This window comes from Pecten maximus, chromosome 9 (genome assembly GCF_902652985.1).
Source record: "Pecten maximus chromosome 9, xPecMax1.1, whole genome shotgun sequence".
Lineage (NCBI taxonomy): Eukaryota > Metazoa > Mollusca > Bivalvia > Pectinida > Pectinidae > Pecten > Pecten maximus.
Window position 1 is genome coordinate 36,040,719 of NC_047023.1, and position 15,022 is coordinate 36,055,740.

Consider the following 15,022-nt stretch of genomic DNA (forward strand, 5'->3'; position numbering starts at 1 on the left):
CAATATCCGGGTATATAATAAGGAAATGATCATTTTGTCTAAAATTTACTATTTGATATGTATGAATACAGGAAATCTTGGAAATAGAAATCCAACAGGGAAAGCAAAGCTCAAAAGTTTAAACCATTTGGGACCTACATGAAACATGGTGTAGTAACTGATATTCCATATCAATGTTTATCAGAAGCTAAGAACTTTCTCAAACAGTTCAAGCACATTTTGAGCCTATATGAAAAACAAAAATTCCAAAATTTCAACAGATTTGAGCATCAAGGATAAAAAAGCCTTGTTGAGTTTTGTTATTGGTGTAGTACATACCTTGTATTCCTTGGACTCCAGTGCTTCCGACCACTCCAGACACACCAGAAAATCCCTGTATTCCTGAGTCTCCCTTTTCACCCTTTTCACCACCTGAAGGACCAGTAACTCCAATCATTCCAGTAGATCCAACAGGTCCAGTGAAACCAGTTTGTCCAAGGTCACCCTTCAGTCCAGTGTTTCCAACAGCCCCAGTATCACCCTTCTGGCCAGTTTCTCCACCAGGTCCAAGTTCTCCTGTTGGTCCCAATGGACCAGTTTCTCCAAGGTTACCCTTGCTTCCTTTGAGACCACTGGCACCTACTGGACCTGTGTTTCCAACTCCCTGAATACCCGTTTCACCCAAGTCTCCTTTCAAACCAGTCTCTCCAAACTGTCCCTTAATACCAGTTTCACCAAACTGTCCCTTTTGCCCCGAGACTCCAGACACTCCGGTCTCTCCTTCCACTCCTTTCAAGCCCTTGTCACCTTTTTCACCTTTCTGTCCAGTCAACCCAACGTCACCAGTGTCACCTTTGAGTCCAGTCTCGCCCTCCGGCCCTGTCAATCCAGTGCTACCTTCAACACCTGTAATTCCAGTCTCGCCAGTGTCACCTATACCAGTGAATCCAGTCTCACCAGTTGGACCAGTAATTCCAGTCTCTCCAAACTGTCCCTTGTCTCCTGATGTACCCTTTTCACCAGTATATCCTGTGAATCCAGTCCATCCCGTCTCTCCCTCGGGTCCAATTGTTCCAGTGCTTCCAGCAGGACCTATCATTTTAACAAGAAATTGTTAAGGGTCATCTATATAGCAGAATAGTGTTGAATTTCAAACACGAATAAATACCTGAAGATTTGCACAAAAAATGTCATGTAATATACCAAATGTTTGTTTGGACATGTAGCTTCTTACAATCACCAATACTATGCTATAGATGCTACCAGTTTCTTCTGTAGAGTAACTTTGTGGTAAGATTTGGCATGGAATAATTCTAAGTCATGCAAATGATCAAACCTGAAAAATAGCCATGCTGTTATGTTCACAAGTGTCTATAGCACAGGGTAGGAGCATTTGTTTGACCGGATTTTACTGTATGTACGTATAAACACTTATTTTGTTTTGACCTTGAAATGCAAATGGCAGCTGAGAATAATATTACACAAATATGGCTTAAAGGAGGCATTTCAGTTAATAAAAAAACTCCTATATCGTACTTTTAAGACATCTCATCATAGTAACATGAACATTTGAATGTCAATTTGTTAAAATGGTGAGTTTGCAGCCTTTTTCAGAAATAGGCATATTTTACCAAACTCAACGGTTGAACATTTTTTCATAAAAGCAGTCTTCTTGCCACTTCAAGAATACTTTATATTGTCCAATAAGAGCATTTTTGATGTTTTAAATACCTCCTCATATGCCATATTTGTGTGATATCATTCACGACCGCCATTTGCAATTCAAGGTCAAAATAAAAACAGCGTTTATACATATAATAACGTCAAAGCTGGTCAAACCAATGCTCCTATTTTGTGCTTTAGACACTTTTGAGCAAAACGACATGGCAAGTTTGTGTAATATATGGGATACAAATGAGTTAATTATGTCCCCCTGAAACATGCATTTTTCTTACGTTTTGTTGAAATTTACAAACAGCTTAACAAATTACATGTCAACAGCAAGACCCAGAGTTTGCCATGATACATACTAAAAGTTCATCATGTTACTTCTGTGACATTGCACCATAATAGGGATTTATAGGCCTGTAAAATATCAATGTTTTGACTGGATTTGCTGTTTAGATGCCCCTTAAATAATATTTCTGAAAAATTACCTAGGTACAGAATTGTGAATTTATATAGCTTTCCAACATAAATTAGAACTATCACAAAGATAGATGACAACCCGATTCCAGGTTACCAACTTTTTGTTGCTGTGGCAAAAACAATATCTTGTGCAAACTTAAATTCTAAACCTACCAAAACTTATAGAACCGTCTTAATGACCCTCTTCCTAGAACCACCAAGATTCCTATTCTGCCCAAGACATTTGCTGATTATTTAAAAAAAGGGGAAAAAGCGTATCAGCAAGCAGATGCACAACTTCAATGTACATATAATCAGACTTTCATATGCTTCAAAATGTCTAGAGAAAATTTTGTCCAAAATATGGGCAAAGCATAGCTGGATACCAATTATTGAATCAAAAAACCTAATCTGTGTTTGCTGGCTACACCATGGAAGCTTGGCTGAAAACTACATTAGTTGATATCCGATAGGAAAGTGGGCATAACTGCCATAACAAAGGGATCTTGACACCCACCATTAAATGATCTTTATTGGTTCTATGTTTGACGGATCTTTTCTCTACTTTTCCCTTCTTTCTCCTTTCCTCTTAATAAACTGATGACAAGCTAAAAAAAACTAGAACTTTCCGAGAAATACAGATAAAACTTCAACTACCAAAATCAAAGGTGGCCAGCAATTTCCGCCATCATTTTCCTGATCAGTCTCAAAATTGAATGGGCACAACTAGGAGTTTCCTAACAACATTTAGTCCACAATTGTAAGTAAAAGGGACAATACTGCAATGAAAATATTCAGATCCAAAAACCAAGCCCAGGAGCACATCTTCAGTGTGCACATCATTTCAGGGAAGTTGATGGAAACTAGCAGAGTGAGACAATTTAAAAAGACAGGCCATATAACCAATTGTAGTATATGCTCATGGTAATAAATTCTTTTGTCACATCTATTTCAAGAATATCTATTCAAGATATGCTTTCAAGATTGAATACAAATTACTTTATAAACTGCGCCAATGATAAAGCTGATTTTGTACATACCCGTTTCTCCATCCGGCCCAATGAAGCACTGATCACATACTGGTGGAGAATCGTAAGCTGCAAATTAAAACAGTCACTAATGTATATTTATTTTTGATCAATGGAGTTCAAGTCATCAATTTTACATACAAACAAGGTTGCACTTTACATCCTGTTTTCACTAAGATATAAAACAGCTAATTTGCACAATTGAGACTACATTAAGCTATTTAATTGTCCCAAGAAAATCCCAAGTGGAAATCCCACAGGTTCCTATTTTCATATCGGAAACAATTTGTACAGCTGTTAGCGTTTTTTTTTTTTTATTACCCTTCTGATTATAAGCCAAGACTAATCCTGATGAAAGTGTTATAAAACTATTTTAGGACAGTAGTAAAATTCATCTTTCAGTTAATACTTGCCACCAGTAGTATTTACAGCAACTTGAAACGAAAAGCTGTAAGGGACAGGAAAAAACGTGGAGTAGATCATGCCTTTGTGTAGAGGGGGAGTAAAGTAGGTGGTGTGCGTTAAGTTGGAGTTTAGTTCCATGGAAATAGGACCAATGGGGCCATTAAAACTCCACCCAATATAGCTGTCTGCATCATAACAAAGCTGCTGTGGCACTGGGAATTCAAACTATAACAAAAATATACATGTATAAATATACAATATCTGCTGTGTGGATAAAGTAATCTCAAATTCAGTAAAATTTCAGCATCATTAAAAAAATCCAAACAAAACATTAACTAGAACCGTCGTTCAGAGTGCCAACTCAACCCCCGCCCCTCCACCACCCCTCGGGTGAAGATTTTCCAACAAACACCTGTTTTTAGTGGACTGGTTACCACGGCAACCCAAATTTGTGGGGGAAAACCTGCATGCATATGTAGACATGAGTCCCTAACATTCCTGTGTATTTCAAATGAAATCGGTCGATAGCTATATAGGAGTTGACAAAGTGCGGGAGGTATAATTAGTTGGGTAGTATTTATACATGGTAAAAGTTGAGGAAAATCTATAAACTTTTAGTAGATTAAATTATATCTTTAATTTGTTTATTTCCCAGATTTACACTGAACTTGGACTGAACGCAAGACCCAGACGAACCCAAGATCTGCGAACCTTGGTATAAATATTTTAAAGTGTCGGGTGAAAAGCTGCCCCCTTTACAGTACATTATAGATGTGTAAATATATTTGCATTTCTAACAAATAGCAAAATTCGCAAAATCAGGTTTCAAAAATACAATATTTAAAACCCTCCAAAAATCATTCTGCATCTCAAGTGAGAAAATATATCCAATATATTGCAAAGCCTGTTCTGATTTGACCTTGATGTTGTAAGTGAACATGAAATGGAGGCAAAAAAGATCTTTTATGAATTTTTCAGGGTTTTTAGCCCCCATATGTACTCCACAAGTAAAATGCACATAACCTACAGGGTGTGTTGAGATGTACATAACCACAATTTAGGATCTAATGAAAGTTTCTTGAAGGTTTTGGAAAACAGGGAGGTTATAAATGCCTAAGGAGCATATTGGAAATCAAATTTTGTATGGGATTCATTTTTGCATTGATATGCGAAGAAAGTTTATAATGCCTTGCGATTATTGGTTTGGAATTAACACTAGATGGTATCCATGTTAATTCAGTTTCAACTTGCTTTTACAGATATTTCATTTTATTTATACCATTTCATAACCCTAAAGAAAACTACTAGATACATTATTTTAAATCAGACATAACTTAACCCAGTATTGCGAACAAAATGGCGTCATTCATATACAGCTGAAGGTCAGAGGTCAGTCAAGCAGATGTGCCACAATAGAGTTGGAAAACCATGATGCTATGTTTATTGGAAAGGTGCTAAAATATTTTTACATAGAGTTTATAGTAATATATCCTTATCAAATTACAAAATGAAAAGTAAAACAGCGACATGCGACTGCTTGGGTGTCTACTGGATATGAAGTAATTGGTAGAATTGAAATTCTAAACAATGTTTAACACTGGCCTATTGAAATCCTTGAAATTGGGAATCAATGGTGCATTCATTTACTTCGAAAATGCCTTACTCAAAATAATTGGTCTCATTTGCAATTTAAGTCTGGATTTCTAGATAGGCATTTGCAAAATCATGTGTTCATGAGTTTCTGAAGAGGCAAGTTCACAAAATAAAGTATTGTCATTATGTAGTTAATGTTCAGCCCTGCATACACTTACCTCTTGTAAACCAGGTTCTACATTAAATGTGATGTCCTCTTTATATACTAACTCAAAGTTAGTGATTGAAAGTTCTTTCCATATAAGAATGCTGCCTGTGCAAGATATCGTGATATTAGGTTCTATGTAGAAGCTAACACTGAACAAAATGCTGCCACGAGGGAGTTTAATATTGGAATTTATCCATGCTGTAGGTAAAGGTATAACTTCAGCTTTTCCATAGTAACTTCCTCTTTCTGTCAATTCATAACCATAATTGTACGCTGAAAAAGAGACAATGGGATAAATTATTCATTGCTTCCTATATTGTAGTTTCACCCCTGGTACTACCTACAGTCGACAGACTTCCTATCAAAATATAAGTGAAAAATTTGTCCAAAATTGACATCAACAATTGGCATTAATTGATGTTATCAAATTTGATAACATTTTTTGGGTCCCGAAATAAAAACACTTTCAGTAATGCTGAAGCTTGGGAAAATCAATTGCCTGTTGGGCAAATCAACACTATTGTCTACAAAATGTTTGCCTTGGTATTTTCTAAGGGAAACGGGTTTACTATGATAGAGAAAATATTGTAGGTGCACCAATTCACAAATAAACTAATGTCAAATTCATTGATACGGAAGGTATTGCTGGATTGACGTACAATGGAAATCTTGCCCTAGCTACATGATTTTATTGTAAGAATATGTACCTTCACTCTGAACTTGTGAGACTTGTACCAATACCACCAGTACCCCAACTGCAAACAGGCCTAGGGGCGCCATTCTTCACTCTGAAACATGTAAAAAAATTACTGATATTGCATTTTTTGTGCATAAACATGTTCAACATAAGTTTGTTTACATATTTTTACTCATGTCACCAATCTTTCGGATACATAGCTTGAGCTCTACTCACATTACCTTATTTAATATTACATTCGATTTGTCATTAGTGCCAAAATCACAAAAAAATTTTCACTGTCGCCATCTTTAAAATTGATTAGTACAATTTTGGATAAAATTAACTAGTGACTGTTTTCGAAAACAATCAAATTATGCGAAGATGATGTCTGGGTACGGTTTAGCCAAATGAATTAAACGGTTTAGCCAAATGAATTAAACAAGTTTTTGCTTTGATTTGTGAGCTAACAAGGACAGATACATCCAGACTACGGATGCGGGAAGATTGTCAACATTTTAAAAACACGCGAGATATCTAGTGTAAACCTGTCGGCAGTCGACAACGACCATCGTTTTTTATACAAGGGAGTTTCAGGAAAGTATTCCTGTGATACCATAAACTATTTTCAGACATCTGTTTATATATTATGTAAAAAAGAATTGGGAGTAAGTTTTTCTTTGCCATGGGACAAGAAAAAATCTATATTGCATCTTTGTTTCATGTAAACCAGAATTTAACATTTAAATGATGTCGCAAAATTTACACCTCTCATATAACTAGATATATGGTGTAGCTTGGTTTCACATATTTGAAATGTATACACGACGCGAGGTATTGGGAAGCAAAATTCAATTGCCAGGACAAAACAACTGTTTTTACCCTTTTTGATTCTAAACAATTATAAATATCATGTTATCTTAGACTGGATTAGAATCTGGTCCAAATGTCAGAATTTGAATTTTTTAACTAAGAATTTGCATCTAATTACCATCATAACCAAATTTGTGTAAAATATAGTAAAAAATAGTTTTAATGAGCCATTACAGAAATAGCTATCCATACAGTTGCTAAGGAAGCTTGGAAACCACAGTATCAATTTTTATATGTCACAAGATTTTATTTAAACACCGTTTTCCTTTAAGCTAGCAAATTAAACTGCTGCCATTTTCTTTAATCCAGAAATGGAAGTCGGTTATGTTTAAATCTACATAGCAAATCTCATCCAAATTGACAATATTTATATTCCGACCAAGATCTCCACTATGTAGCAATATTTGGCAAAATCGTACATCATCTAAACCTTTGACAAATCAGAAGCCCCCATTTCATTACCATGGCTTTCGAGCTATTTGAAAGTGTTGCTATTGTGTTGGGTATCCTTAGAAACCCCTATATATTAAGCTAAATCTTGCAACACCCTCATTTCCATCACTCAGAAGCCAAAACGAGGCCATTGTTTCAAAAATCCAGAAATAGGCGTTGCAGTTATGTTGTATATCTTTCCCGTTTCATGAAAACCAACAATTCACTACTTTGTTCAATATTCCCACTGTAATGTCAAGGCACTCCCTAACATAGTTAACCTATGTTTGGGAAAATGAAAAAATCACTTCAAATTCAGAAGCCTTTGAATTGTCCAATCAGAAAATGTACTATTTAATTTTAAATTGACATCTATAATTTTGCCAGTCTGTAGATCTATAGCAGCCAATTTATGGAAAATGTCTTGTTTTGATTTACTTTAAAGAGAGTCTTAAACTTGCGTAAAACGGAACAGAAGTTATGGCTCAAAATTTTTAACCTATCAGAGGCTGTGTTTGGGTCATCTTGGACGGTTTTTGTAAAAAACAAAGACTAAACAAAATCCCCTCTGAAAAACTACACATAGTGCAGCTCACACTAAATCAATGTTTAAAATGGATGAAGATCTCTGGACAAGACCGAAATAACGAATCAAAATGCTGCACAAGATTTTATAGTATACTAAGTGTCAAAACTCGAGAAACCCCCAGATGAACACAATGTCACAACATATGTTTAATTTCAAAGACAATAATTAATGCGACTGCACTGCAATAAGAAACTAGAAATGTTGAGACATAAAAGCCATCTACAAATGTTGTCAAATTAGATAAATTCAAAATTTTCAGATGGCTTACTATCTGGTGTGATAGTCTGGAATATTTAGTATCCTCAATGCACCTTTACTTGAAGTTTAAATATTTGAATTACATTGAATTATGCAGACATCCATATATAAAATATGGAAGCTTGGAATAACTTCCTTTCTTACTCATTAAAGAAATCTATAAAGGATTCTTCTGGATTCCATTCACATGTGGAAGACTATACAAATCCCATCATTAACAAGAGCTGTTTGAGAACAGCATAGCTCGTTCGCAAATGTTGTCAATAAATAATTAAAATATATTAATTAGTATGGTTTTGCAAATTGCATTAATAATATTTATATTGTTTACTTATCAGATTGTGTATTAATGCAATTTTCAAAACCATACCAATTTATGTATATATATTATACATATACAATGTAACATAGCAACACAAATGACGAAGGAAGACATATGTAAATTATTTATTGACAAACATTCGGGAGACAAGCTATGCTGTTGTAGATTGAATAAATATATTAAATTGATTTTGAACCTATTTCTTCAGTTTTGATAATCATCCAAATGAGTTGTCTCCCTTGAAAAAATGTGAAACCGTATAAATTGTCTGAGCATTTTCACATTGATATCAGCACCCTAGTACAAGTATAAAGTGATGTGTTAATAGCTTTCAACACTTGCAAAGTTTTTTCCAAAAAAATCTTTCAGTTTAACTCCGGCAAGGGGTAGTTTAACCACCACAGGGACCCTAATACCATGTTTTACTATGCCTTTCAACACTCGCAACATAAACTTAACGCAAACATGTTCTAAGAAACAAAAAAACAGATTTAAAAAAAAAAAAATCCATTTTTTAGTTTTCCTCCAGGAAGGGATAGTCTTACTCCAGAGAGACTATTGCCAATTATCAGCACCCTAGTACAATTATAAAGGTATTAATACCTTTCAACACTTTCACCAAAAACTTAACGCAGAAATATTCCAAGTCCAAAATTTTGAGAAATGTTTTTTTTTTATAAAATATCTTAAAAGTTTAACTCCAGCAGAGGATAGTTTAACAACCATAGCGACCATATTACCATAAATTACTGTGCCTTTCAACAATTGCACCAAAAACTTGACATTTGGAAAACCCAAGCCGGAGTGACAACATAAGCACTCTCTTCTTCGAAGAGACGAGCTAAAAGCTAAAATTGCTATTCCATTTGTAATGGAATATATATACATGATTTATCATTTGCAGATAAACAATTGAAGTTAGTGTTCCGATTAATCGAGTTCGTCGAGTATCACTTGCTCGAGACGTTTGATCAATTAATCGAGTAAGAAATCTGTAATCGATTTTCGTCGGAAGTGCCCTACATCAGGTTTTATGAAAATATATTAGCTGGATTTCAGATAAACATACGCAAATTCAGCTTGACAATGTCTACTATGCTTGTATCATACAAAATCAAGCGTCACAATAGCTGGTACAGTGTTGTAATACTAGGCGGAATGCAAACGTACCGATGACTAAGATTTCGTTTGTAAGAGCATAAGCGACTAGCTATGGAAGCAACGTTAACATATACATACGATCTTTCTTCCCGATAAACACACATGGTCTATTTTATGGAAACATTTTGGTTTTTAATGAAAACCAGAAGCAAAAGGTCAGTTAAGTAGAGATATTTTAACTATGACAAAAACTATTTGTAAAATGTGCAGAAAGTCGTATTTCTTCAATGGTAAGTCACAGTTCTACGTTCGTTTTCAAAGTATATTAGATTTCGATAACGGATGGATTAAAGCATTTTACAGCCCGTGCAAAAATTTCTAATTAGGTAAATACTCCAATGAAAAATCCTTTTGTTGTTTTTTTTCTGTGTTGAATAAAATTATTAAAAAAAAAATTTTGGTTCATTTTTATCTGTAATAAACAAATAAAAACACAGGAAGATAGTATACATGTAGGTATACCAGTTTATTAGCTACTGAAATTGTTGAAAGCATTTCACAAAATATTGAGACATTAATACAAAAAATACATTTGGAAATTAATCGGTTTTAATTGATCATCGATTGGTTACACACAAGTGATGATCAATCACAAAAATGCAACCGATTCCCAACACTAATTGAAGTTCATATTGAAGTTTTAAAAGCTATTCTCATATTTAAAAGTGAGACTAGTTATCTCCCCTGGAAGCACCAAGGCTTATCCTAGCATTCAATGAAAATGTTTCCGTGCACATTAAATTGAAAATAATGATGAGTATGCTGAAAATTTGCTTCAAATAACTGCTTTCATCAAAATACAGCAAGTCATTTCTTGTAGATCTTGTGCAGAATGAATACCATTAATTTGGAACCAAGTTTCAATATAAAATATAGGGACTTGCAAGATGGTGTGAAAAGGGTGGTAACTGCAATGTCCAATTTTGCCAAGACAGCTGGTCCGAGCACATGTTATTGGTAGTGTATTTGAAATGGGTCTTGATGCTTAATGTCACAGTAAGGAAGGAGGCCACCATTTATCAATGACTTTATAAGGTATTTTCTTATTCGTTAGTCTAAGTGAAATATTTGTTCTTTCATCTGCGAAACGCTACCTGAGTGTGGTATGTTCTAATGAGTTTTTTTTGCTGCTTTGAACCAGAAAATATCTGGTCGATAAAAGTCTTTTAAATGAAAGCTAATACATAGTTATTTTGTGTGAATTTCAGGCTTTTTAATGCTAGCAGAAGGAAGCAATTAATATTCTCATAAAATTACAAACTATTACCTCCCTTCATGGTATAGCTTTTCCGAGAAAAGTTTATTTACATCTTATGTTTTTGTAAATTGGCATTAAGTATTAATAAAAAACTATGATATACAAAAATATTTCATAATATACTACCTTATGAACTTTGACAGTAGTTTTAAAATACAAGTAATGATAAAAAACGTTTGTTTAGTACCAGAGAAAGGGACTATACTGTAGAGTTATTTCCTTTGCATTACTATACATTCTATAAAAGCTTCGTTATTAATTTCAGTTATCCCTCTTGCTGATCATGATCCAGTTAACATTGATTTAATTGCAAATCGTAATTAAATTACAGTCAAACAATCCAAAAAAAATGTTTACTTTCAATTTTGGATGACTTAATCTATATTAGTGGTTTTCTTAATTTGTCAACTTTTTAATTTAAGTCCCTATAAAATAGTCATCATGTCAAGTTAAAACTTTAAAAAACATTCAATTGTTTAAATCACTAGACCTGTGATGATTTTATGCCAAATAGGGAATGTGGGAAAAGGTAATCAACGATTACAAAACTCACTGTCAGCAGCCATCACAAAAAAATGAATTTACTAAAATGCCACAAACTTGCTAGAATATAAAATTGATGCCAAATTAAATCATTTGATGCAAACATTTATGAATACAATTCAAAATCTAGAATTAATTCAGATCTAATTTTTGATGTAATTTTTGATAATTTTTTTGTATGTTTTAAGTATCGAAATCGGCATATAGAAAAGAACAAACGTTAATAAACGAATGCAATGGATTGTAATTAATTCAAATAATTAGTTACAGATGATTTCCAAAGACATAAGGTATAGTTAGACGTTTTCGGCTGTACATGCAAGTTTGTAAATTCGACACTGATAAAACCACCGTCCTCGTCGTTGCCATGACAGCCGATCGAAGCTCCGATCACGAATGCACTGTCAAAGTGAAAGTTGAAGTATTTTTCGCAACATGCCGTTTAAACTTAAAATTACATTCACACCTCATATTGATTGGGGTTGTTTAATCATACCTGATCAATTGAATTGTAAGAAAACTAACAAAAACACTAAAAAACACAGAATGAAGCCTTCATGTCAGGCAGTGCAGACACAACGCGGGATCTGTAAACAATGTGACGTCATTGGAATGTACAAGTTGCAACAATGTACAACAATGTATTTTTACATGAATACACTAATGAGCAACAAAACGGGACGCAACATTAACCCACATGCGAAATTATTTCTGTCCGACTGAACAAAAATATAAATAAGGGGCATAACTCCAGAAAATTGTATAGCCAATGTACATGCACATGTTATTTCTGAATACGAGGGCACTAAAAAATGGAATTGTTTTTATGACCATCTATCCTTTGAGTTACAAGGACTTGGCAAGATTTCCCTTCCTGATCCATATGAATTATTCTTTTACATGAATGTAGCCTACTGTGTAGGTTCGGTAGATCTGCCAAGTCTCTAGTGTCAAGTTAGATTCTGCATTACGTATGCTTTCATTGTTGGGTAATGCTATCAATCTTACATTTAACTGTTTTAACTTATTCAATGTTCAATCAAAAAATACAAACCGACAGAAACCTACAACGTTTCTCTATCATCCTGCCCTAGCGGGGAATCACGTGATCTGTAGTTGACGAGAAGCAGTGTTTTTAAAATGGCGGCGAATTTACAGAAACGTTATAGAATTTCCATTAACTCATTTAAACTTCTTTCCAATACAGAGTAGTTTACGGCAAACCCAACTGATAAGCAATATGTATTGCAATAAGCTCCGCAATATCAACATATGTTGTGATAATTTAGCACTTGTAAATCAGTGCTCCGAGTGGCCGCCATTTAATTCCGTGCGCGTGCATATCACGTGGTCTCTCCGCTCGTTCGGGACAAACCCAACTGCTTTGATATACCAGTACGCCGAGGTTTCTTTTGTAATGCATAGTTTCAGTTTAAACATATTGTTTCAGTATTAACTCGCTTTCATTTAAAAGAAAGAGAAATGCTTTAACTTCGGGATAACTAAAACAATTGCAATAGTTTCAAACGGCAAAAAATACACAACATCGATAAATAATTCCGTAGAGGTTAATAATGAATTCACATGGAAATAGAACGGGTTACCGGACTAAAATTATGGTATTTGTACTACAGCGCCGTTTTGGATTCTTAGAACTTATCTAATACAAGATTTCAAAAAATACCATATTTTCGCTTTCCATGAGTTTGTGAGACCCCTTTTCACAATAGAAATAACCGTTTCAAGTATTGTGCTAATGAGGAAATATACACGGTAATTAAATAACCTTATCCTGGTATATAGCTGTAGTAACAAAATAATACATAACAGAATACCAAAAGTAAAATTAAAAGGATAGACTTACCTTCACTGGACTTCTCTGAGCCGGCAACAGGTGACCACTGGAGAGCAGGGTCGACGGCGCTGGACTGACGAAAGCCGGCGTGTGCGTGTTCTTCTACCCCTCTGTGCACGTGCATTCCGCCCCCTTATTTCATTGGTTGTTGCCAATACGTCACATTTGCACGTTTCTAGCACGTGCTACGTGATCATATATTTTTTTGAAAGTGCAAAGCTTGTCCATATTCATCGTCTCAAAATTAAATACATACGTTCACGTTCACACATAATAACTACGTTTAATACAATTGTGTAATTACATGTATACACTTTGACCACATAGCAAGAAAAAGAAATTTCTTTTCGAGTCGGTATAACGACTGACTTTAAATCTATTACTATTCTAAAAATATTATAAAAATATAATCTCGACAATGTCGTTTCTTCATATAAAATCCACTAGACAAGGTTTTATGTCCGGGATATATCTTAATAAATCTTTTTACACACACTAAACTTTTTTTTTCTATTACCTACATTACACGTGATATTCACTGCATTGAACTTCTTGTGAAATCTGATGTTGAGGTTTCATCATAATGATATTTATTGTATATATGTTAAATGTGTATATGTTCATTCAGTGGCGGACTAGAGGAGTGTTGGGGAGGGGGAAAGGATAGGGAAGGGGGTTCGACCGAGCCCCCATATTAAACTATATATGTAATATAAAATTAATTTAATATTTGATACGCGCTGTACATTATTACTTCCATATAAGCGTTGGTGGGTGTTGCTGTAGTTGAAACTCTTAACAATGTTTTAAACTAAAGATTAAAAATATCAAATTTGACGTTCATCCCTACTTCAACAAAACCGTCCCGCTTGTCAAAATCCTGTTTTCGCCTCTATCCATAAATAGTGTAATAGCTTCACTGAAGTAATATTCAATGGTTACATTATAAGACGCACATTTAAAAAAAATCTTGCCTCTAACAACATTTACACAGTAAACAGTTATATTTACTCATGTAAGCAAGTCAGAAATAAGGTGTCGTCATGCTTAAAAGTTAATATTGAATTTTACCAAATAGATAAGTTGTCAATTTTGTAATATCAAAATCACGTGCGATTGAAGAAATTAATTATTTAAGTGTTACCGAATGCGCACCAGACTAAACAGAAACAAAACATATTTTGACACCCCGTGAGAATTAATTCTCTTCAAATCAGAAAACCCAACTCAAAAATGAACACTTCTATGATTTTGGATAGTACTGTATATATACACCGAAGGCCATTTTTGTGTTATAGCTTTGTGTTACAACATTTGTTACAGCAGAAAATATTATTTTACTCAAGATGACTATGCTTCCCTATACATGTAAAACGATAGGGAAATACCACCGAATGGCTAAAGGATGGCGAGCTTGACGCCGTAACTACCTGTATCGATATAAAACAGCGACAAAACAGCGACAAAACAGCAAAATAACTTATGAATGTGCATTAAGAATAGCTATGTGTTATTCACAACATAAACGTGTCACATTTTTTATCTGAATGATATCATTTTGAATATGTTGAGTGACAATTTTGAAACTGCTTGGTTGAAACCAGTAGGAATAATACGTTAGGATGCTGGATTAGATCTGGTTAAATTTTCTATTGTGAGAAGGCCAAAATAAAACATCGCAAATCTGAATAAAAATCTAGCATTGAAAGCAGTAT

The 15,022-nt window shown here is 34.3% G+C and overlaps 1 protein-coding gene across 2 annotated transcripts in view; it reads right to left on the reverse strand.

The window, feature by feature from the left end:
* Positions 1-13,364, reverse strand: part of LOC117334125 (uncharacterized PE-PGRS family protein PE_PGRS54-like) — a 32,582-nt gene extending 19,218 nt beyond the window's left edge. The window contains exons 1-6 of one of the 2 annotated variants that reach the window (XR_004534039.1): positions 13,317-13,364; positions 6,048-6,128; positions 5,351-5,613; positions 3,548-3,764; positions 3,147-3,203; positions 319-1,071 (exon numbers count right to left, since the gene is read on the reverse strand). Coding sequence is in view for 1 of the 2 variants with exons in the window: in XM_033893582.1 (XP_033749473.1) it covers positions 319-1,071; positions 3,147-3,203; positions 3,548-3,764; positions 5,351-5,613; positions 6,048-6,120 (1,363 nt within the window). In the remaining variant the exon portion in view is untranslated. The remainder of the gene's footprint in view (positions 1-318; positions 1,072-3,146; positions 3,204-3,547; positions 3,765-5,350; positions 5,614-6,047; positions 6,129-13,316) is intronic. The other variant, XM_033893582.1, reaches the window with a different exon arrangement.
* Between the last annotated feature and the right edge of the window lie 1,658 nt (positions 13,365-15,022).